The sequence below is a fragment of the Chlorocebus sabaeus genome, chromosome 20, assembly GCF_047675955.1.
Source record: "Chlorocebus sabaeus isolate Y175 chromosome 20, mChlSab1.0.hap1, whole genome shotgun sequence".
Classification (NCBI taxonomy): domain Eukaryota; kingdom Metazoa; phylum Chordata; class Mammalia; order Primates; family Cercopithecidae; genus Chlorocebus; species Chlorocebus sabaeus.
The window spans coordinates 90,254,810-90,278,555 of record NC_132923.1 but is presented as its reverse complement, the minus strand read 5'-3'; the positions used below and the strand labels follow the sequence as shown (position 1 = coordinate 90,278,555).

Sequence of the window (23,746 nt, the reverse complement as noted above, 5' to 3'; positions counted from 1 at the left end):
AGAGAGGGGCGTGAGGGGGCGGAGCTGCGCCTGTGCCCTGATGGCTACGCGGGGCCCCCTGGGGGAAGGGCACTCGAGCTGAGCGAACTGCGCAGGCGTGACAGAGAAGAGGCGGGGAGAGGGGAGATTACTCGCAAGTGGGTGGGGCTTAGCTCCTCTGGCGCTTTCTTTTCCGAACGGAGGTTGGAGAAGCCCGGGAACGAAGGAGGCTGCGTGCGGCAGGTGTAATTAACATGCACTGAGCGCTTCTGCAGGCCAGGAAGGAATTTTAAAATGCCTTTTATATGTGGGGAAACGCTGCTAGTCTTTTCTAAAACGGGGGCCAATTCTGCACAATTTATTTAAAGGTCTGAGTGCCTAGAATTTCACCATAAGAGTTTCTCCTTGAGTACATTATCCCCAGTAGCTCAAAATTTTTAAAACTTTTAAAAGTTCATTTATTGGGGAAAAACAATTGTAAATGGGTTAATGCCTCAACCAGCCTCCCCACATCCCCTTCCCAAGTCTGCAGCTGCGATGAGAAAGGATGAGAGTGTGGACTGGGATTTAATTCAGGTGCTGACTCTGAGTGATGGAGGTAAACATGCCTTCTCCGCCTGTCTCAGGATTATTGTGAGGATTTGGTAAGCGAGGCTAGTTAAAGAGCTCCAGGGTTTGCTTTCCATCATCCACCTGACAAACATTTTGTTCCCTGTCTTGTCAGGGCTGTCCCGATTGGGAATATTAGCGAACATTCAGAACTTTGCTAGATTTCCCAATCTGGGTGAAGGCTGGAGAGGAGGAAGATCAAGCTTCTGTGTTCACTCCCTTCTGGAATCCTGCGGCCCAACCTGAGGGCCCCTATGTATCCTGACTTCTCCCACTCATCACCTTCCATGGAGGCCCACCCAAGTTTCAAGTCTTCAGAGGCCCTGCTTGCCTGTTCCCTTCCCTGTTCCCTGTCTCAACAGCTTAAGAGACTCAGAACCTACGTTCCAGGTTCTCAAAGTTGCTATGCCCCTCACATGGCAACCAAGTTCAGTTAAGATCTTTGAGGACTCTGGAGGTGCTCAGATAAAGGAGGGCTCTCCCAAAGCAGGTGGAGCTCTAGTCATGCCTGTGGCTCATTTCACCACATATTCCACAGCTTGCTGTGGGGTGGGGAGGAGAGTGGCAACAGGAAACCTCAGAGGCTACAGTGTTTATGGGAGCCGGGGGTGATGCAGCATCCTTTACTCAATAGGTGGATGCTCTGCCCTAGGCTGGAGAGGATGGCTTACTATCTAGGTCCCTGCTCCAAATATTGTTATGGAATTTTTTTTTTTTTTTTTTTTTGAGACAGGGTCTCGCTGTGTTCCCCAGGCTGGAGTGCAGTGGCACCATCTTTGCTCACTGCAACCTCTGCTTCTTGAGCTCAAGTGATCCTCCTGCTTCAGCCTCCCGAGTAGCTGGGACTACGGGCATGCACTACCATGGCTGGCTAATTTTTGCAGTGTTTTTTTTTAGAGGCAGGGTTTTGCCATGTTGCCCAGGCTGGTCTCGCACTCCTGAGCTCAATGATCCTCCCACCTTGGCATCCCAAAGTGCTGGGATTACAGGCAAGAGCCACTATGCCCAGCTTTGTTATGGATCTTGAGCCAACAGGAAAACAAAGCCCAGCCTGACTTCTCAACCAAGCTGCCACTCCCAATATGTTACCTCTCCCAGGACCCTTTGTTACCAGGTTTTGCCCCATGGGAGTGTGTTCTTTTCTCTGCAACGTTGAGGCCCCATCTCTTTCTTTTCCCCTCTCTTCCTTTCTGTCTATTCTTCTTTAAGCATCCCTCTGTGAATCTCTCAAAGAAATTTTGTGTCAGCTTCCTGATGTATTTACAGATATTCCCATGTAAGGGGCAGGTCTTGGGTCACAGAGTTCTAAGATAAATCTACTCTCACTGCCATGGTCATATTTCAAAATGACTGTGAACCCAAAGCATGGGCCTTGTAACAGTCTGAGCTGTCCAGTGACTGAGGAGGTAGTGGGCGATCTGTCATAGGAGGTGTGCAAACAGCACCCTTTTAGAATGCTGGGATTGGGCTCCTGTGGTGAGCCAGAGGAAGAGGCAGCAGAATGGAGGGCCTTCCAGATTCTAGAGTGAATAAAGGGGGGGATATTGGGGGCTGGAAGGGAAGCAAGACAGCTGGCCAAAGACACACTTGATTCAACAAGCTATTATATATCAAGCACTTAGAAATGTACCTGATACATAATGAACGTTAGCTATTATGATGACTGTGAATGATTCATAGACTATGTAATGAAGGAGCTGAGATCAATCAGTCCTTCACTCCCATCACTGATAACAAAATAGATGGGGAATTGGGGTCTAGAGGGGGAATGGGCTTGCAATGGAACTTCAGGAGCTGGGCTGGGACTACAACCTACGCCTCTGCCGCCCAGGAGAGCCTCTGCACAAAGCCAGGCTGGCTCCTTTGCAGGAAGAGGCAAGAGCTCTAGGTGGGCCTTTCGTGATACTTAAGAACCAAGATGCTTTTTAATTCCTGTCCAGGCAGCTTGTGGGTTAGAGGCAGTGGAATGACAGCAAGACCTGAGAAAACAGATGCAAGTGTCTTCTGGGGAGTAAGCTCAGGAGTCAGGCCCGTGTCCTGCCACCCCCACTGTAGCTCCAGCCAGCAACAAGTATCTTCCTCTTCAGGATGGCCCCCTGTCCTGTAATTAGTGTTGGGATTGTATTTCCACTCTGTCCTTTTATCCATTACCTCAAAAAAACCACCTAGATTAAGGGAGTGGAGTGAGAAGAGCCAATGCCAGGCAACCTGAGATGAAACAAGGAACGATTCCTATCAGACTGAGTTCCTGGAAGGCAAGGGCCAGCCTTCTCCACCCCAAGTGTCCCAGTCTAGCCTGGTCTAGAATTCCCAGAGCCCCAGGAGAATCTTGGTGTCCCCACCCTAGAGAGCTAGGCCAGACATGACCACACCAGCCAGCCCTCCACATGGTCCAGTATCTCAGGACAAAAAGCCTTCCCAGCCCCATTCTGGCTCAGTTCCTTCCATGGTCTGCCAAGAGCCATGTGGCACCCAGATCACCGCTTCCCACCAGTGGCTGCTTTAGTTTGCCTTTTATTTTACCAAAAATAACAACAATAAAGTCTTCCCTCTGTTTCATAAAAATACATTTTCCCACCCTCCCCTCATCCCAGAAATCAGCCCTCGCCACAGCCTAGAATCCATCATGCAAGTCACAGCACTCTGGGGAAAGCTCCTACTACCCTCGCTCCACAGCCTCCGGCAAAGCTGCCAGGCCACTCTGGAGGCGGTAGAGGCAGAAGTCCCAGGCCCAGCTGGCTGGCCCCAAGAGCTCCATCTGTTTCCCCAAAGTGCAGGCAGCTTCTAGGCCATTTAGTGGGGCATGATATTGGATGCTTGGCTCAGGAAACAACCCCAGCCAACCCATGGGCAGTGGGGCATGTTGGCATCAGGTTAGAAATTATTGCTCAAAGCAGAAACAGTTATGTCCTAGAGAAGGTCTGTTAAACTCTCTTTCCATGTGCATCTCTGTGTAGCAATAGATGGGTCAGGATCCCTGGTTTCTCCAGCTCTGTGAACGCCTCCCTGTGAGGTCTTGGACAGTTTCTCCCTCTTCTTCTCCTGGCTTCAGTTTCCTTGTATGTACATTGAGACAGACTGGACGATTCTCAGGTCCCTTCTGGCTTTCCATTCTGGCCTCCCAGAGTGGAGGCTCTGAGAGGGCAGAACCCTGTTCCTGCCTCTGTTTCCCCACCTGTGGGGCTGAGCATAGGCTGGATATGGAGGTACTGAGTAATGGAGTGCTGAATGAACATCCTGGTCTCCCTGTGGATAGCTGTGCTCTGAGATCCAACTGTCTGGAGTGCCTGTGGGATGGCTGGGAAGGAGACAGGTAGTTTTAGGATGGAGGATCTCCATACCTGGAAGAGTCCATTCACCAACTATATCCTCAATGTCCTGGGATGGGAGAGAAGACTCCAAAGTTCCCAGTTGAAGTTCCACAAGCTCCTTGGACTGGGGGATTATTTTGTGCTGGGCTTCAGATCCGAGGAGCCAGATCTGTAGATTCTGGGAGCTAGACTGGAGTATATGATTCCCAGATGAAGGGCCAGGGGACCTTTGTGTACTTGAGGGATCATCTCCAACCCCCAGGCTACCTATAATACAGGCCTTCTTGGAGGCAGAGGGATGAGTATAATGTCAGCTCATAGGCATCTCTGGGTAAGAGAATCGGAGCCTGTGTCTGCGGTGGGTCAGGGTTTAGGAACTCAAGGCAAGGCTCCTCTTCCTGCCTTCCCCCAGCTCTCCAGGACTCATGCTGATGGAAGAATGTAGCCTGGAAGGTTTGAATGTAGAGCAACATCTACAACCACATGTTGGGCACTTAGTCACATGGTCAGATATACTGAGTGGGGACGCTGAGCTGTCATCACTCCTACAGTGGCCGTGGTCTGATGGTCCCATGGTCTGATGGTCCCAATCTATTTATCCATCCATCCAACGTTTATGGAAGGCCTACTATGTGCCAAGGAGGGGTAAGGCAGCTAGCTCTCACAGACACACCCCACAGTGAAAATCACACACGCACACACCCCGGCATCTGTGCTCACTCACAGGCAGACTGCTCACCCTCTTGCACCTTTCTTGCCATCACCTTGGCCACACCCACATTCCTCCAATAGGCTTGGGAACCAGCATGGAAGGGTCAAGTGTCAAGAAGAAACCCCCTAGCCTACCCTACTCCCACACTTCATGCCAGAGGTTTAACTCTACTTCCCTTCTGTTTGCCCGCCTAGATGCTCTCCCCTTCTCCATCCACAAGCGGTCAGGGCGACAGGTAGGCAGACTCCTGAGAACCAGAAGTCCAGAGGCTTTGGGTGTGTGGAGTGGTTCCAGTGCCTTCAGAGTCCTTCAGGCTCCTGGGGGTCCCCTCTGCCAGCTATCATCCTGTGTTCAGATTGTCCATCTGATGGCCAAAAAAGTCCAGACCTGGGCTCAGTGGCAGATCCGCTCTGTCATCTCCCTCTGTAGAGACACAAGGTAGGGAAGGGTCAGTCAGAGCTCAGCCTACTAGGCAATCCCTTCCCAAACCATAGGGCCTAGCTGCTCTTCTGTCTGAGCCTGGCCCATTCCCCCAGCAACCCCAACTCTTAGGCTGCAGATCTGGGTTTGTAAACCGACACTTGAAAGAATTCTCTATTGAAGTAGATAATTCACAGTTAAATGAATTGCCTTCCCTAATTTATCTACTTGGGCATTGGAATTACTTAAAGCAGGCAGCTTTTGGACATGAAAACTCAGAGGCTAGCCTTGGTAGGGGAGGGTGGTAGGGCTTGGCCTCACCAGTGGCTCCAGCTCCCGCTGGTCCACCAGACTGAACTCGCGGATGAAGTAGTAGAAGTGCTTGTAGCAGGTGTTGACGTGCGCCTCTGCCCCCATGCTGAGGATGCTATCGAAGTGGTGGATGTAGACATGGACAAAGACTCGGAAAAGGCGGGTCAGGATCTTGGTGCAGACCTGCTGGAAGTTCTTAGGGAAGGGAACTCCTAGAGGGCAGAGGAGGGCAGAAGAAGGGGATCAGTATCCTGGTGCCAAAGCTCTGTTCAACTTTTCCCTCCCACACACAGGCAACCAGGATGGCTTTTTCCCCAGCATACTTCTTAGTACACTTCCCTTTGAGAAATAGAGTGGTTTGACTTTCTCCCACACTTTTTTTCTTTTCCTTTCTTTTCTTTTCTTTCTCTCTCTTTTTCTTTCCCTTCTTCCCTCCTTCTCTTCCTTCCTTCCTCCTCCCTCCCTCCCTCCCTCCCTTCCTTCCTTCCTTCCTTCCTCTCTTTCTCTCTTTCTTTCTGATGTTTCACTCTTGCTCAGGCTGAAGTGCAATGGCGCGATCTCAGCTCACTACAACCTCCACCTCCCGGTTTCAAGCTATTATCTTGCCTCAGCCTCCCAAGTAGCTGGGATTACAGGCATGTGCCATCATGCCCAGCTAATTTTCCATTTTTAGTGGAGACAGGATTTCTCCATGTTGGTCAGGCTGGTCTGGAACTCCTGACCTCAAGTGATCCACCTGCCTTGGCCTCCTAAATGCTGGGATTACAGGCAAGAACCACGGTGCCTGGCCATACTTTTCTTTTTAATGAAGCACAAATCTGACTGTGGCTCTCCCCTGCTGGAATATACATCATCTCCCACATTTTCCCATCACCTAAAGCAGGGCTTTGCAAACTTGTGGGGGTCACTGACCAACCCTTCTTAGACTATGGTAAAAGTTACGACCTAAACTCTCCCCAGAAATATGTGCAATTGCAGAGATGCTCACATCACACTCTGGTATACAACTCCAAGGAGAGTTCAACAACTGGATCCATTTAAAAGAATCCCTGGGTCTTCAGGATTAAGTCCTAACTTCCCAGCAGGATGCTGCTCAAGGCCTTTCATGATCTCATCCTGACCTCCCTCTCTAGCCCCACCCCATGTCCCTCCTCTTTTCAACATTCACACAGAAGTCCTCAGACCCCCAATCCTGGAAATGATGAATTCTGCAAGAATTAGTTCCGACAGCCTTCATTCCTTCACATATTTCACAACACGAAGAACCTTCCATTTATGAGCCAGGTCCTGTGCTGGGCCCTTCACACCTTTTGCTCTAATCCTTAGAACAATTAGCTTTATGTGTCTGATTGTCATTTTAGATATGATAAAACAGAAGTGCTTATAAAGGTGAAGCTGCTAGCCCAAGGCCACATAACTATTAATCAGTGCAGAATGGAGACAGGATTCAAACACTCTTTGCACTGCACTGCAGCGACCCTCACAGATGTGGGACCCATAAGAAAGGCCCCGTTTCTGCATAGTCCCCCCTGCTCAAGGCAGAGATCTTGGTGGCTTATGCCCTCTTCTCTGTGTGGCAGTCACCCAGGGTTTTAGGCATCTACACCTGGAGTCCCACAGGCCCAGGGAGGTATGGCCGGCAGGGAATATGAGTCTACCTACATTCAGGTCCCCCCAGCTCCGTAGACCCCCTCCTCTTCCTCACCGTTCCCAGGTGGGATCAAGCCTTCCCTCCCTCTGAGACCCTCCAGCCCAGCCCAGATCGCTCAGACATATCCTGCCCATCTAGACTTGGCGTCCTGAGCTCCCACGGACCTGAGCCCCAGTTCGGAATTCCTCCCAGTTCAGTGCATGTTCCCTCAGTAGCCTCAGTTTCCTCCTATGTAAAATGAAGGTGCTCACTGTTAGGCATGACAGCGCAGGAAATGGCAGGTCACTGGCTGGGGAGGAGCCGTGGGCATTGAATTGTGACTCAGAGCCCAGCTTCCTTCAGCATTCAGACTTCTCCCCTCAGGGCTTGACCACCCTGCCCCACCCACCGCTGAGCCACACAGCCTCTGTGGAGATGAGCTCCAGGTTGGGGCTGGGCCAGGCTACAGGTGGGGCCGGTGTGATGAACACAGTGTCATGCCTGCTCAGCTCCTGGACCAACACCCCCCTCCTGCTGCCTTTGGGTGGGTAAGCAGTGCCTGGGTGACATCACTCATCTCCCCTCCCTACTGTCACCCACCCAGGCTGCCCAGCTGAGATAAGAAAAGGCCCCACAGCCTGTGCCTGGCAAGGGAAAATTCTGCCCTCAGAGCCCCAATCTGAGGTGATGATACCATCAGGGTCCACCCAACCACCAACTCCCTCCTTTTCCTGAGGCCAGGAGTCAGAGGGAACCCCGGGAGGCTGGAGGTCAGATCAGCTATGACCTCGGGGCACCTGTTCTGGAAGGTTCTGAGAATCATAGCATCTGTGGTCTTGCCAGAGTGGTCTTTGGTGGGACCACTTATGCCTTAGAAAAGAAAAACCCTCTGAAGTGGGTGGATCACCTGAGGTCCGGAGTTCGAGATAAGCCTGGCCAACACGGTGAAACCCTGTTTCTACTAAAAATACAAAAATTATCCAGGCGTGGTGGTGGGTGCCTGTAATCTCAGCTACTCAGAAGGCTGAGGCAGCAGAATTGCTTGAACCCCGGTTGAGGGGGAGGCGGGGGCAGAGGTTGCAATAAGCTGAGATCACACCACTGGGCGAAAGAGTGAAACTCCATTTCAGAAAAGAAGAAAGAGAAGAAAAGAAGAAAGGAAGGAAGGAAAGGAAGGAAAGGAAAAGAAAGGCCCCAAATTGGGAGTCAGGAAGTCCTAGTCAAATGCTTGACCTTGAGCAAGACACTTTTAACCTGTTTCAACCTCGCTTTCCTCTTCCACAAAATGGGGATGAAAATCATCCCCCAACCCTGCACAGAGTGTCTATATCAAACCAAATCCTCATCTGTGGAATAGGCTCCCAGTGGCTCCCTCCCTACCAGGTGACGCTCACCAACACGCGTGGGAAAGACCTCTTCGTCGTTGATGAGGCCTTCGATCCAGTCCATGAGCAATGCCATATAGCGCGGCGCAGAGAGCTTGGCCGGTCGCCGGTACTGGCGCTCATCTTGCCAGCGGTACTCGTAGCGGGGCCCACCGGCCATGACCGGGCAGCTGGTCTCACTGCAGCGCTCGGCCATGGTACCGTAGATGAGGTTGATGCGGTTGAAGAAGTCCACCACATGCACAGCGATCCAGTCGTCGATGTTCTCCCCGGGTGGCAGCCTCACCACACTGCGCAGGTCCAGGCCCGACTTGAGAGAGGCCTGTGCCTTCTTGTACAGCTCAAAGCGCTGTGTGCCCGGCTCAAAGCGCTTCCGCGGCCGGAACGTCTTGTCCTTGGCGAACACCTGCTTCAGGCACAGGGCCATGGCCAGCTGGGCCTGGGGCTGCTGTCCAGGGGCTCAGACCTGAGGATACCCTGCCAGGGATAAGGGCATGGGGGAGCTGGCGGTCAGGGCCTTATCATCTGGAGTCTGACTTCCCAATTCATCATTTCCCTGTCACCTCTCAGACTTTGCTCAACCTCTGCATCCCGCCTGGGAATCTAAATCCTCAACCCCTAGGTCCAGTGCCCCGCCCTCTTTCCAGGCTACATTAGTCCCCCTTGCTAAGCCCCACAGCCCTCCCATCTTATTTGTCTCTTTTCTGCTTTCATTGCAGAGCTGGGCCTGGGCTCTAAACAGGTGCCCCTTGGACTTGCTGTTAGTCACGACAGAGGTAGCAGAGGCTCCCTGCAGGCCCACCAGCAGACAGGGGCTTGGACAAGATGACCTCTAGGAGCCCCCTTGGCCAGCTGGTGCAGCGTGGGAGAGCCTCACAGCATTGTGCTGGGGGCAGGGTGGAGGGGGTGGGGGATGGCTTTCGGCTTCCTCTGGGATATCCCGTAGTCTATCCGGCCACCGGGGATTCCCAGGGAGCAGCAGGGAACTTTTCTACCAAAAATGTCCTTTCCTTTTTTTTCACCCTGAAAGAGGAAAGGGCCCTCCGGCTGCCAGCTGGGCGGCTTCTGAGTGTGGCTGCAAGCACTGGAGGAGGGGGAGGGCGGCAGATCAATGAGGGCATCGCTTCCTCTGACAACAGCTGGAGATCCTTCCCCCGAAGCCAGCCTCCTCCAGCCCCAATTCTGAACAAGCCACTGGCCCCTCCCCTTGCACCTGACACTCAGTAGACATTCCTAGAGCAACTACTATGTGCCTGGCACTGGGAGGTAGAAGAGTATAGTCAGATTCATCCAGGAGGGCCCATGTAGAGCTCAGGCAAATTTGCTTTGCCTCCTAGAATTTAAGGATCCCAGATTCAGAACAGACTTCGGGAGACAGTGATCAGGGCCCTAGGCTCAGAGGCAGGAGTCCTGGGTTCTAGTCGCAGCTCTACCATTGGCTTACTGGGTGACCCCTGTATCACCATGGATTTGACCCATCCAGGTCCTGGGTCACTCTGCTATAGCTAGGTTTCTAAGACCTGAGTCATCTCATCTCATCTGTGAGTGTGTGAGCTACTGGGAAATGCAGACCCATGTACCTACCAAAACTAGAATTTAGCCACAAACTAAGCACCGACCCTGCCCCTAGACTGAGCACTAAGGCTGAGTATAAGCTAAGAATTGCCTTCTTTTTCCAGGCTGACCTCTGACCTAGGCTCTGGCAAGTGTGAGCCCTGACTCTAGCCTTTAGCCCTACTCTGAGGCTTGCTTATGGCCAAAGCCTGGGCTTGACCTCTGACTGATGCTGGAGCACTGTCCTTTCTCACATCTCTGGTAACCCTGGGACAGGATTGGGGAAGGGAGGGTGGGAACCAGGTGACAATTGGGTAAAAGCAAAGGGAAGGCACATATTGTGGGAGGGGTATTCTGGCAAGAAGTCAAACTAGCTGGGGAGATGTTTGAGACAAAGGTCCTTCCTTGGACCCACAAAGGCAGACCAGGATGGGGGCAGTCTGGTAAAATGAGAGCAGCTTGGAGGGTAGAAACAGGCCATTCAGCAGGAACTTGTTCTCTTGAAAAAAACTCACAGATGTGAAAGGTCATCTCATCCATCCTGACTCTTCAACTTCTCACCCAAAGAAGTCCCCAGGGTGGGACCCCAGTTTCCTGAGCAAAGAGGAGATTTCTGCGCTTCACTTGCCATCTCCATTTTAAACTCTGCTTGGGGCAAGTGCTTCCCAAATCCCTCACACTGCAATTAGGCGGGGCTCCTGGGCTCCCCACATTGCATGACCCCCTTTATGACAGTTAGAAATAGGCCCCCACCTTGGCATTCAGCACCTTGTCCTACCTTTCCTGCCCCACTTCCCACCTCCCCACACCAACCACCCTGGGCTTCTTCCTGATTCCCGAACACGCCCCCACTCTCTTGCCTCTGCATGTTTTCTTATACCTCCACCTGCCTGACCACACATCCTCAGATTGGCTGCTACCTCCTCCCACAGCCTCCTCTCCTGAACTCAGATCTCCTTCTCCTTGGGTAGAGGCTGCTTTTGGTCACTGCAGTCTCCACTCCATCCCCAACCCAGCCCCAGCTTAGGAAAAGGCCTGGCACAAAGTCAGTGTTCAGGCTTGAAGGAAAGCTTAGACTAGAATCTTCAAGTAAAAATAGCCCTGATAGGCCGGGCGCGGTGGCTCAAGCCTGTAATCCCAGCACTTTGGGAGGCCGAGACGGGTGGATCACGAGGTCAGGAGATCGAGACCATCCTGGCTGACACGGTGAAACCCCGTCTCTACTAAAAAATACAAAAAACTAGCCGGGCGAGATGGCGGGCGCCTGTAGTCCCAGCTACTTGGGAGGCTGAGGCAGGAGAATGGCGTGAACCCGGTTGGCGGACCTTGCAGTGAGCTGAGATCTGGCCACTGCACTCCAGCCTGGGCCTCAGAGCGAGACTCCGTCTCAAAAAATAAAAAAATAAAAAAATAAAATAAAATAGCCCTGATAGATCAACTGGCCCAACTCACTTGTACACATGGGAAAACTGAGGCCAAGATGAGGAAACTGAGGCCTAAAAATAGGACTTGAGGAGCCTGTGTTCACACAGCAAGTTACAAGCAGAATTGGGAACTGAGACGAGGTGGGGCTCAGCTCATGACCAAGGGTAAAACACCATTTTCCTGCACTGGCTTATCAATGGCCTGGTGCAGACAGAGAAGAGGAGGGGAGTGGAGGGACAGTGGAAGCATCTTCTCCACCAAACAGCCCAACCTGCTTCCTGTCCCCAACACACTGACTCCGCACAGCAACTGGGATGTCCTGACCAGTGAGCTAGAGTTCCACCTTACTCCCATGGAACTTCAAGGCCTGGGTCTCTTTCCAGGAAAACGTAATCTCAGGGGGTGGGTGCAGGGCAGGTACTCTTCTAGCCACAGGGTTAACTCCCTTCACTCTCCACTCCCATGCCCTCACTGAGTTTCTGTCACAGAACCTCTGTCCCTCCCTGAACCATTGCTGTTCCCCCTCCTAGCTCCCATTTCCCAGTGCTGGCTATCCTTTCACTCCTGGAGTGGCAGTGGCTTGCTCATTCCCTGGGTGGGGATCTGGGCTTCTCAGATGAAGACATCAGGGTGACCCTCTCTGTTTCTGATATATATATATATATATATATATTTTTTTTTTTTTTTTTTTTTTTGAGACGGAGTCTCGCTCTGTCGCCCAGGCTGGAGTGCAGTGGCCGGATCTCAGCTCACTGCAAGCTCCGCCTCCCGGGTTCATGCCATTCTCCTGCCTCAGCCTCCTGAGTAGCTGGGACTACAGGCGCCCGCCACCTCGCCCGGCTAGTTTTTTTGTAGTTTTAGTAGAGACGGGGTTTCACCGTGTTAGCCAGGATGGTCTCGATCTTCTGACCTCGTGATCCGCCCGTCTCGGCCTCCCAAAGTGCTGGGATTACAGGCTTGAGCCACCGCGCCCGGCCTTCTGTTTCTGATATTTAGCTCCCTGCTAGGCTACATCTACCACTCCTTGGGCCTGGGCCAGAGGATGGCCCCAGTTTGAACCCAGAATCCAGCCTGGGACGCTCTTCAGGACAGAAGTCGAAGAGAAAAAGTAGAGGCGAAGACTCCACGCTCTCCTCGGGGCGCGCAGCCACCCACGCCCACCCGGCTTCCCTGCACCCCCAAACCAGCTCCCAGGGCCAGGCAGGTCGTAGGACCCAGAGGAGCCCGCCTGACATTTCCGCTCCCCGAAAACACGCCCCCCAACCCCTCCCCTCTGCCCCGTACCGCCCCCTCCAACCCCACCCCAACTTTCGAAGCTCTGAGCCTCGGACCCCAGCCCCAAGACAGCGGCCAGTCTGCCTTCGGGCGGGACTCTCCTCCAGACCGTGCCACGCCGGGACAGCCGAAGAAATGAAAGTGGAAGCCAGGCGGGCGGGGTGCGCGGCGAGGCCGCAGGGGCACGGCGCACACTCACGGGTCCTCCTCTGGCCGCGGGGTCACATTCCCAGCCACAGGGTCGCCCTTCTCCTGCCGGTCCCGCAGTGCCTGTTCTCTCGCCTGTCAGCCTGTCCGTCTGCCTGTCCTGCCGGCTGCGGCCGCCCTCCTGCCCGGGTGACGCCAGCTCCGCCCCGGGCCCGCCACGCCGCGGCCACGGGGCGGGGAGAACGGAGAAAGGGGACTCCCCTCCACCCCAGTACACAGACGCACTCGCCCCCACCCTCCCGGAAAGTCCATATCGGGCTCCCAGCTTGCCCCTGGACAAAGGACTGAGCTGCCCGCCCCCTCAGTGCTTCCTTGGACCTCCACCAAGGAGGCAGCCCCAGGTTCCCAGACGGTAAAATGGGGAAAAACTCGGCTTCTTCTGGAGCAGAAACAAGAGCTGCTAGATAAGGGTGGTTTCTTTGCCCTCCTAGAATCGTCTGCGTCACACTTGTCCCGGGACCCGATAAGGCATCAGGACTGTGCTATCCACTCCCATATCCTCAGCTCCTGGCACATAGCAGGAACTCAAAACCCACTTGATGGATGAATGAATGAATGATTGAGTGAAGGAATGAATGAACGCCTTGGGAATCATTAGCTGAGTCCTTCACCCCTGAGGGACAGGCCCAGAAGAGCCTCAAATCACAAACTTCATCTCCTCACCAGGGAGGGGGCCTGGCTCAGGCTGGCCTGATTCTCCTTGCTCCTCACCCAGAGTCACCCCATTTCTTACCTCCAGACCTTTATCTCAGCTGTTTCATTTTAGAATACCTTCTCTCCCTCCTTCCTTCCGACCAAATCCAAACCACTCAAGATCCGATCTGCTCTCCCTATCACCTGGGTTCCTTCGAAGACAGATAGATATCTCACCAGCATTCAGTGCACACTGAATGCTGCTCTGTCTGGGATGGGAGGGAAGATTGGAGGCCTTCTAGGGTAGGAAGACCAAAGCAGACAGCTTAGCTGTAAAAGCCACTCTGGAGGGGTAGGGGAGAGCTAGCTGGAGGCCAGAGGTGGGCATTTACTATGGCACACTGGACACTCTTTGTATCTGGACCTTCTGTTTGCTGGATGACATGAGAACACGCTAGATCCTTAACCCAGATCATATCCTTTGCAGCAACATGGGCTGGAGCTGGAGGCCATTATCCTAAGCAAACTAACACAGGAATAGAAAACCAAATACTGCATATTCTCACTTATAAGTAGGAGCTAAACAATGAGACTATGTGGATACTAGGAGGGGAACAGCAGACACTGGGGCCTGCTTGTGGGGAGGGCGGGAGGAGGGAGGATGAGACAAAAATACCCGTCAGGTACTATGCTGCTTACCCGGGTGATGAAATTATCTGTACACCAAATCCCCATGACACAGAGTTTACTTATATAACAAACCTACACATGTACCCTTGAACCTAAAATAAAAGTAAAAAGAGATTCCCAGCTCATAGAACTGTGGATATGTTCTTTTGTTGAGCACCAATTTTTGCCCCAGTCTAAAGTTCTCTGTATTTTTATGTCTGACTCTTAACTCTCTGCCCTGAATCCCCTATAAACAAACACTTGCTTATGGAGCAAATTAAAATATGCTGCTTTATTTATTTGATATCCTAATCAATATCTTTTATTAAGTATAACTCTCCACTCATATCAGATCAGGGGATTGGGTGATGAAGCTGACCTGGTTGCTGACCTCAGGTGCTGACAGGTCAGTAGAGGGGACAACACAGAGAGATACACAAGGTCAGAGCTCAGTCACCCAGAGGTGAGAATGTGGTTGTGGACTAATGGACTTTGTAAGAGTAGGGGTATTTGCAGGAAGTACATAGAACACCCAGAACGGGTATGTTTAACAAAGACATTATTTACAGGTATGGTCAAGGTGTAGGGAAACCACACAGACAGTGTATCACCAAAGGACTCACAAGAGCAGAGGCTGTCAACCCTAGGCTACAGGAGTGCAGGAAAGGAGTGGTGAAAGTGGGAGCTCTGAGGAGGGGGAAGCTGTGGCCTAAGGTGGAGGGGTATACCCAGCCCACAGCAATCATATAGGGAAGGACGGGGGGCAAATAAGAGACCTCACTCTCCTCCCTCTCTCCCTCCCTCTGATCTCTGGCCAGGTTTCCCCCACTAGCTGAATCCTCCCAGAAGCTAAGAACAAGGGAACCTGTTGCTGCAGCCTGTAGATGTCAGCCTCCTAGGGCGTAGAAATGGGTGGAGGGTGGAGAGCCATCTGAGGAACCATGTGGGGTCAGGGCTGACTTCACAGGGGAAATGATTTGGAAACTGCTTGTGTTTTCCTTATCATTCAGTTCTAAATAGTTCATAAATTTCAATGTAATTTCCTCTTTAACTCTTGAATGATTTCAAAGTGTGTTTTTCAGTTTCTTAGCCTATGGGAGGTTTATGTTTTTCTTGTTGAGTTCTAATTATATTGCATTGTGGTCAGAGATCATGGTCTGGAAGATTCTTTGGAATTTGATGTGACTTCCTCTGTGGCTTTGTGCAGGGTCATTTTCTGGACTTCTGAGCTGGGTTTTATAGGATAGGGAGGAGTTTTTCTGGTGAAGAGTGAACAGCACAGAACCTTACACTGTGGGAAATAGAAATGATCCATTTTGAAGGAATATCAGAAGTTCCCAGCTCATCCTCAGAGTCCCTGGGTGTCTATGGGATGGGAGGCAGGTGGAAGGGTTGGGGGAAGCCAGAAAGCCCAGATCTCTCAACTACCTGTACCTTCTTCCTGCCCTTCTCAGTCTTGGTTAGAGAGACTAGTTCTTCTAGGAGGCTCTGCTGGGGCTGAAAAGACCCAGACCTTGGAGAACAGTGTCCTGGCTTTACCATAATTTCGCTGTGTGGCCTTGGGATGGTTTTGCCCTCTCTGATAGCACACTGTAACCCTACAGCACTGGAGACCTACACAAGACAGGCTCTGTTCCCTGCCACTGTGTCCTGAGTATGATAAATGGCTCCAGAAGAGTTTAAACAAGGCTCATCTCTGAAGCTTGGCATGAGCCAGTGAGGACCTAGGATAGGACGTGACCTTTTCCACTACTCAGCCTGGGCACAGGCCCCCCTTGCAGTGGGAACTCTGAGTGGCAGCAGGGTGGTGTCTGCCTGCTGTGTGCCTTTGGGAAAGCCCTTGCCCCTCTCTGGGCCTCAGTTTCTACACCTGTACCATGAAAGCATCTTCTAGCCACACCAAGTACCACTCCAAGTACCGTATCAGAACCAGCTTCCTGTGCCTTCCCACTGGAGGCCTGTATCCAGTGACTCCACTGATACAGAGTGGCCACTTCCTGGGGACTCCGCAGCCCTTCCTATGCCAAGAAAGTTCCCTCTCCCTCCCTGCCCTACACAATGAGCTACTGCACCCTCAGTTCACCTTACCAGATGTCTGGCAGCTACTATAGCCTGATAGGGCCCACCCTCTCCTCACTCTCTCCCAAGAAAGAGTTTCCATATCAGCTTCTGCCCCTCCCTGCCCAGGAGGCAGGCTCATCTATCCTGGATTTTCCATCCTGGCCCACTGAGGAGAATGCTATGGGCACCCTTATGGCAGTCAGAGGAATTGAGGTTAGACTTCCTTTCACTTGAAGGAGACAAGGTTCAAGGGAAGATGGCAGGGTAAGACAAGGTTGACAAGGATATGCACTAAAATTCTGTGTGACTATGGACAAGGCACTTGTTCTCTGAGCCTATTTCCCCTTCTCTAAAGTAAAGACAACAACAACATCTGCCCCACAGAAGAGCTGAGAGAATCAAATGTGATAGCCCTTGTAAACAGTAGAAGGCTGTGGTCAGTCTGTTTCAGGGGTGCTGCCCTCAAACACCCAGCAGGTGTTTGTGTGGAAGAGGGACTGAGCTTGCTCCAGGGTCCTGGAGAGCAGTGGGCAGACACCCAGGACAATATGAAGGGGCGCTTGGCATATCAGAGATGTCCAACCATGCAGCCTGGATGGCTGTGCTGTTCTCTCAGGAGGGAGCGGTGCAAGCAGAAGTTACCAGCCCCTGGTGACATGGACTTCAGAGGGTTTCAGCCCCTCCAGAGAAGGGGAGGGCCCTCTTGCCTCTAAGAACCTCAGGCTCCAGTGTTCTCTGCTCCAAGCTGCTACTCCTTCCCAGCCCTCTCCCCTTAAGGTAGAGGCATTGCTCTCATCTCTTCCATCTTGGGAAGGAGACCTCTGGAGACTGGGGTGGAAGCCTGGTGTGCATAAGTGCCTGAAGACAATTTCACAACCCTCAGACCTCACCCCCAACATGGTCCCAGTAGGCATTGTCCCCTCCAACCATTTGGGTTAGTTCCTAGCCTGGGGTGCCCCGGGAGTGGAGGTGATAGTTGTGGGGGAGGGGTGGTTTCACCAGTGTTCCAGGCTCAGCCTTCCATAGAACCCACCATGAAGGCTGCCCAGGAAATTCTGTCCAACCTTAGCCCCTCCTCTGCTGCTGGGGTGCCTCCATTTCAGCCTCTGGGGCTGCCTGCATAGAGCAACCCCTACTTAGTTCAAAGCTTTTCTACAGAAAGCCCTCAGATTGCCCCAGTCTGGATGCACCCTCCTCCTTTCTCCACAGCACAGCATCCCTTCTCCAAGTGAGTTCAGTAACACCTGCCTCCCTGCCTCAGAGTTGCCAGCAGGGATGGGGGTTTTTATGGTCCCCAGAGGCCTGGGCGTTATCTTTTAGCAATAATGGTAGTAAATTATGGCCAGGCGCAGTGACTCATGCCTGTAATCCCAGCACTTTGGGAGGCTTAGGCAGGCGAATCACAAGAGGTCAGGAGTTTGAGACCAGCTTGGCCAACATAGCGAAACCCCGTCTCTACTAAAAACACAAAAATTAGCCAGGCATGGTGGCATGCACCTGTAATCCCAGATACTCAGGAGGCTGAGGCAGGAGAATCGCTTGAACCCAGGAGGCAGAGGTTGCAGTGAGCCAAGATCCAGCTTTGGTGATACAGCGAGACTCCATCTCAAAAAAAAAAAAAAAATAATAATGGTGGTAAATTATGCTTTAAATTATTATAGTGGTGTGAAAACACATCACTTTCTTCTATTTGTTCATTCATTCTTACATTCCACAAGTATTTACTGAGGGCCCATTAGATGTCAGGCACTGTATGTTGGCCAGTTGTAGACCTTCCCCTTGCTTTGTGGGTGGTGACAAAGGCCTCGGTCTTCTAAGGAAGTTCCACTGGGCCCACATGTCCCATTGGCTACAGAGGAATATTATTGAACAACAAGTCAGGGAGGGGGTGGCTTGTAAAAGGGAAAGGTTCTTGGATATCACTTAGTGTGATCTCCTCGAAGTATGTGGAAAATTGAGACATAGGGAGAGAAAGAGATCAGCCCAATGATGAATCATGACAATAAAAACCATTAAGTGAACCTTACATATGCCTCTCCCTGAAAGGCATATTCTCATTTCTTCTTCTCACAACCCTGGGAGAGAGGGAGGTTTATCTTTCTAGAGCTTTTAAATTGTTCTTCCCTTCAGAGAGGGATGGAGGGGCTGGAGAGAAAGTTCCACTAAGTAGGGAGAAGGGATTGGCCATGTTTAGATGATGTTCCAAACCCTCTCTCTGGGTCCCATCTTGGCTTCATGTCCAGGAGATGGGAAAGCTGTGTCTGCTGCAGTGGGAAGCAGCAATTCGGTGGGTGGAGTCCACTTCTTGGTGGAGACTCATGCTGCACCCTGTAGAGTCTGGATTCCACACAAGTACAGCTTGTGACTTCCAGCAGTTGTTAATCCAGTATGTTATCAAATTGCATTTGGGCCTTTTCAAGAAGCAGCTGTAGGAGCTCTGCTTTGCCTAAGGCTAAGTAGACTAAGGGTATGCTCTTCTTTCCCAGGAAGTTTTCCTAAATTACACCAGCTGCCTGGAACCAACCCTCCTCAGGGGGGAGCCCTTGACACAAAAAGTTCTCAGTGGTTTGTAGTTGTGCTCCTTGGTTAAGCCCATGGAGGTTGCGTCTTCCCTTTTGGACTGTAAGCCCTCAGAATTGGGGTTTTATTTATTTTGCCTCCTCCCATATTACCTTGTAGCAGCAACTGACAGTTGTAAGGAATGTTGTGGTTTACAAAGTGCTTTTACTATTTTTTTTTTTTGAGATGGAGTCTCGTTCTGTCACCCAGGCTGAAGTACAATGGCGTGATCTCGGTTTACTGCAACCTCCGCCTGCCAGGTTCAAGCAATTCTCCTTCCTCAGCCTCCTGAGTAGCTGGGATTACAGGCACACACCACCATGCCCAGCTAATTTTTGTAGAGACAGGGTTTCGCCATAGTTGGCCAGGCTTGTCTTGAACTCCTTACCTCAGGTGATCCACCCGCCTCGGCCTCCCAAAGTGCTGGGATTACACATGTGAGCCACTGCGCCTGGCCTACTCTGGTCTTTCTTGAGTCCTGCAACAACCTTGGAATGCGAGTATTGGCTCCAAAAGGTGAAATGACTTGGTCAAGAAGTACAGCTTGAAATGGCAGAGCTGGGCCGCATGAGGTGGCTCATGCCTGTAATCTTAGCACTTTGGGAGGCTGAGGTGGCAGATTGCTTGAGCTCAGGAGTTAGAGACCAGCCTGGGCAACATGGCGAAACCCCATCTCTACTAAGAAAATACAAAAATTAGCCAGGTGCAGTGGTGCGTGCCCATGGTCCCAGCTATTCAGGAGGCTGAGGCAGGAGGATTGTTTGAGCCTGGGAGGCGGAGGTTGCAGTGAGCCGAGACTGCTCCAAGGCACTCTAGTCAGGGTGACAGAACAAGACTTTTATCTTAAAAAAGAAAGAAAGATGGCCGGGCACGGTGGCTCAAGCCTGTAATCCCAGCACTTTGGGAGGCTGAGATGGGTGGATCACAAGGTCAGGAGATAAAGATCATCCTGGCTAACACGGTGAAACCCTGTCTCTACCAAAAAATACAAAAAACTAGCTGGGTGAGGTGGCGGGCACCTGTAGTCCCAGCTACTTGGGAGGCTGAGGCAGGAGAATGGCATAAACCTGGGAGGCGGAGCTTGCAGTGAGCTAAGATCCGGCCACTGCACTCCAGCTTGGGCGACAGAACGAGACTTCATCTCAGAAAAAAAAAAAAAAAAAAAAAGAAGAAAAGAAAGGAAGGCAGGAAGGCAGGAAGGCAGGAAGGCAGGAAGGCAGGAAGGGAGCAAGCAAGCAGAGCTGAGACTCAAAAACAGGTCCAGTCACAGGGTCTATCCTTCTGCCCGACACTGCCTGAGCACTTAGCAAATATAAGTTAGGCAAAGAACAAGTCAGTTTGAATGGGGGTTAGACACTTTCAAAAAAATGCTCTCCTGGGAAAGTAAATGATAAGACATCTGTGCCTGGATCCATGTTAAAGCAACTGGCAGCATTAAGTACATCGACCATCCTCCATAACCTTGACATCACCTTAGACTTCTCACTCAGTCTTTTGATACTCTTGCAAAATCTGCTGGGGCAGGTCATATTCCACACATTCTACAGATAGCACCCAAGGGAGGAAGTCATTTAGCGTGAGTTGAGAGTTGAAAAACAGATAAGAAGGAGGCCAAGTACAGAGAGAAGAAAGGGAAACAGAAGGCTGTCTGAAGGTCACTCGGCTTCTAGAGTGCCGAGTTGCCTGCCTCTGGGAAGAGGGCATGAGGTAGACCATCACTGACAGACCGGAGCTTCCCTGACTTTGAGAGCAATTCCCTCTCCGCAGGGGTGCCCAGAGGACACAGTGCAGGTTGCTGGCTCTGAGACAAACTGAGAAGGGTGAGAAAGTTCCAGCAATCAATCCTAGCTCCAATGGGGTGTGAGTCTCCCAACTGAGCTCTGTAGCTGAGTTCCCATCAATCCCTCACACCCCTCAACCCCCTCCCCTGCCACTGCTGCCTGCCTGGATTTCCATATATCATCCCCCTCTGCTCACTCACCACAGGCGAGTACAAAATGCATGCAGGATGGATGGAGAGCTTCAGCCTGTGCAGGCAACACACAATTCTCTATGTAGCTGCAGGGGCCAGGCACAGATAGTCCAGCGCAACAGATAATCCAGAATTTGTTTCCAGGGGTCACGAGCCAGGGAAATTCTCAGCTTTCAAAATCAAACAAGGAAAGCATCTGAACTCCAAGCATCTGGGAAGGCTTTCCTCTCTTGCCCCATAGAGGTCTTACCTAAGGGCATGCTGGGAACAGCTAGTCTCATCCAAGAAATCTTTACCAGAGGCAGACAATAATAAAATCCTTGTCTTTTTCAGATATTTTCCAGTTGGGTTGCCTTGGACTGAAGTGCAAAGAAAATTTGGAACAAAGAGATAGAAGGAATGCTGCTACTGATACTCTGTGTGACCTTGGGGATGTCACTTCACCTGGTTTGGAGCCTTTTTCCTCAGGTGCAAAGTAAAAGTAAAAACTTATTGCAGGGGTTCCCAAATCCGGCTGAGTTTCAGAATTACCTGGAGAGAGTTAAAGAAAAGAAAAAAGAAAAATATTAAGTTGGTGCAAAAGTAATTGCGTTTTTGACATAAATGGCAAAAACTGTAATTACTTTCGCACCAACCTAATAGTTTCTCAGGCCCCACCCCAGGCCAACAGAATCTATGTCTCAATGGTGAAGCTCAAGAATGGACAGCTCCGACAAGTGCATCAGGTGTTTCTGATGCCCAGCCAGGTAGGAAAATGACAAGGTTAGATGGATTTGGTCTCTTTAAACTGTAAACAGTTATGTTTAATAAGTTGCCAAGGAACTAAATACATAGACATCTGTAACCAGGAATAACTTTGTCTCAGATAAGCCATCTACAAATAATCAGGCAGGCCTGCACCTTGGCCCAAAACTCCAGATGTTACCTGGCTTCCGACCTAGATGTTAGCTGCCAGGCTTTGGGTCTGCCTGCTCGCCTGCCCACCTCCCAGATTCCTGATGCCTGTGCCCTGGTCTGGTATGATTACCACTGCTCAAGCCTCTCTAAATTCCTGGAAGAGACTTTCTGAAAATAGAAACATGGTGTAGAAAAATAGTCCAAAAGAAATATGTTCTATAAATGAAAGGCCTAGTTCTAGGAGAAGATTTATGTTGCAGAAACAGAAATTCCTCCTCCTCTGTATAGATGTGCACCTTGAAAAGGTGCTTAACCAGCTACTGTTTTGCACTTTTATTATAGTGCTAAGCACTCTGTGTTTCCTACATCATTTAATCCTTTCTTATATTTTGAGATAGGTCCATTATTATGTTATTTACAGATGATAACACAAAGGCTCAGAGAGACTGAATAACCTGTCTAAGGCCAGACAGTGAACGAAAGGCAGAACTGGGATTCTAATTTAGTCCTGACTCTTCACATCTATGATGCTGTTTCCCCAGTGTCCTCATCTGTAAAATAGGGAATAATATTGGCCGGGTGTGGTGGCTCATGCCTGTAATCCCAGCACTTTGGGAGGCCGAGGCAGGTGGATCACCAGAGGTCAGGAGTTCGAGACCAGCCTGGCCAACATGGCAAAACCCCCTCTCTACTAAAAATACAAAAAGTTAGCCGGGCGTGGTGGCACACACCTGTAGTCCCAGCTACTCAGAAGGCTAAGGCAGGAGAATCCCTTGAACCAGGAGGCAGAGGTTGCAGTGAGCCGAGATTGCGCCACTGCACTCCAGCCTGGGCAATAAGAGTGAGACTCTGTCCAAAAAAAAAAAAAAAAGAAAGAAAAAGAAAGAAAAAAAAAAAGGAATCATATTACTCTTAAGGTATTGTTGCAAAGATCAAGTGAAAGAAACTTAGGCATCTCAGAGAGTCTTTTGGGGGTCACACACCAAGTGAGATTCAGCAAAATACCTCTCTGCTCCCTCTCTTCCCCTGCAAAATTAGTGCCAAAATGTAAGACATGTCTGCTACTTCTTACTTGACCAGAGGCAAGGTCAAAATGGGAGAATGAATGTGGGTTGAAGAAATGAGAGTGCAAGATGGGGATCCATACCATATTGTTAGTGTGGGAAAAATAGCAGTAACAAACATGATGTGGGGTCACAGTGGACCACATATCAAGCATGACCTAGTAGTGATTGTTTCAAACCATGGCAAATATTTTTTGGGTAAACGAAGATCTTGAGAGGACATCACTAATCTATGGTTACTGCCATGGCAGATGTAGAAGAGGACCAAGGTCACGTGAATATCATATCTGTTGGGAGGGACATGGGTTCTGGGCAATAGAGTGAAGATTCAAGTCAAGATGTGATGGGAGCACTGGACTGAAACCAGCCAGATGGAATGGGGCTATGTGTGGAGGTCCGAAGGACTAAAGTTCCAGGCAGGAAAAGCAATGTTTGACAACAGATTATGGGAAGATAGCAAGGTGGGAATAAAGACGAAGGCCAGGAAAGGTGGAGTCAGTGAGATGACTTCAGTAAGTGGCTATATGGGGAAATGACTTCCAGGTGGGCCATGCCAACTCCCAAGGGACGGCCACCCAGAATCCACTCTGAATACCCCACAAGAGCATCTTGGGCTCAACTCCGGGCTCCAACTGTGAGGCAGACACTGGTGACACTGGCTAGTCTGTCCAGATGCAGGTGAGCCAGAGGGTGAGGGGCTGGGGTTTTGGGTCATATAACTAAAGACAGACAGTTCTGCTGAAGAGATGCCAAAGCAACTTGAGAGTTATTTTTGCATATCAGCAGGAGAGGTGGTTAGGGGGAAAAGTGAAGACTCTCCTGGGAGGTTCCATCTACAACAGGCAGAAGGAGGTGAGGGTAGTGAGAAGAGGCCAGATTTTGGCTAGGGGTGGGGAAGAACTGACTGACTCAGAGCTGTCTCAGCATGGTGCAGGTCAGTTAGCAGGTAGAGAGTTCCAGTCCCCGGGAAAATTTTAAACAGTTGTCCAATGGCTTAGTGGTGCTGTAGGGAGGCCTACAACGGTAGGTGGGAGAATTAGACTAGACCAGGGTTTTTTTTCAGTCTTTCTTG

At 50.9% G+C, this 23,746-nt stretch overlaps 2 protein-coding genes across 5 annotated transcripts in view; both read right to left on the bottom strand.

The window, feature by feature from the left end:
- Positions 1-2,558: 2,558 nt before the first annotated feature.
- MOB3C (MOB kinase activator 3C) overlaps positions 2,559-23,746 on the bottom strand; it is a 29,740-nt gene continuing 8,552 nt past the window's right edge. Inside the window, exons 1-4 of one of the 4 annotated variants that reach the window (XM_037999415.2) lie at positions 20,723-20,827; positions 8,368-8,835; positions 5,353-5,555; positions 2,559-5,034 (exon numbers count right to left, since the gene is read on the bottom strand). In XM_037999415.2, coding sequence (XP_037855343.1) covers positions 5,005-5,034; positions 5,353-5,555; positions 8,368-8,785 — 651 coding nt within the window. In that variant the 5' untranslated portion in view covers positions 8,786-8,835; positions 20,723-20,827 and the 3' untranslated portion in view covers positions 2,559-5,004. Of the gene's footprint in view, positions 5,035-5,352; positions 5,556-8,367; positions 8,836-12,811; positions 13,028-17,679; positions 19,848-20,722; positions 20,828-23,746 lie in introns of those variants that run through there. The other 3 variants (XM_073007337.1, XM_007978869.3, XM_037999420.2) reach the window with 3 other exon arrangements.
- Positions 21,155-23,746, bottom strand: part of ATPAF1 (ATP synthase mitochondrial F1 complex assembly factor 1) — a 42,762-nt gene continuing 40,170 nt past the window's right edge. Inside the window, exon 10 of the mRNA XM_007978873.3 lies at positions 21,155-21,244. Within this exon, the coding sequence (XP_007977064.1) occupies positions 21,241-21,244 (4 nt within the window). The 3' untranslated portion in view covers positions 21,155-21,240. The remainder of the gene's footprint in view (positions 21,245-23,746) is intronic.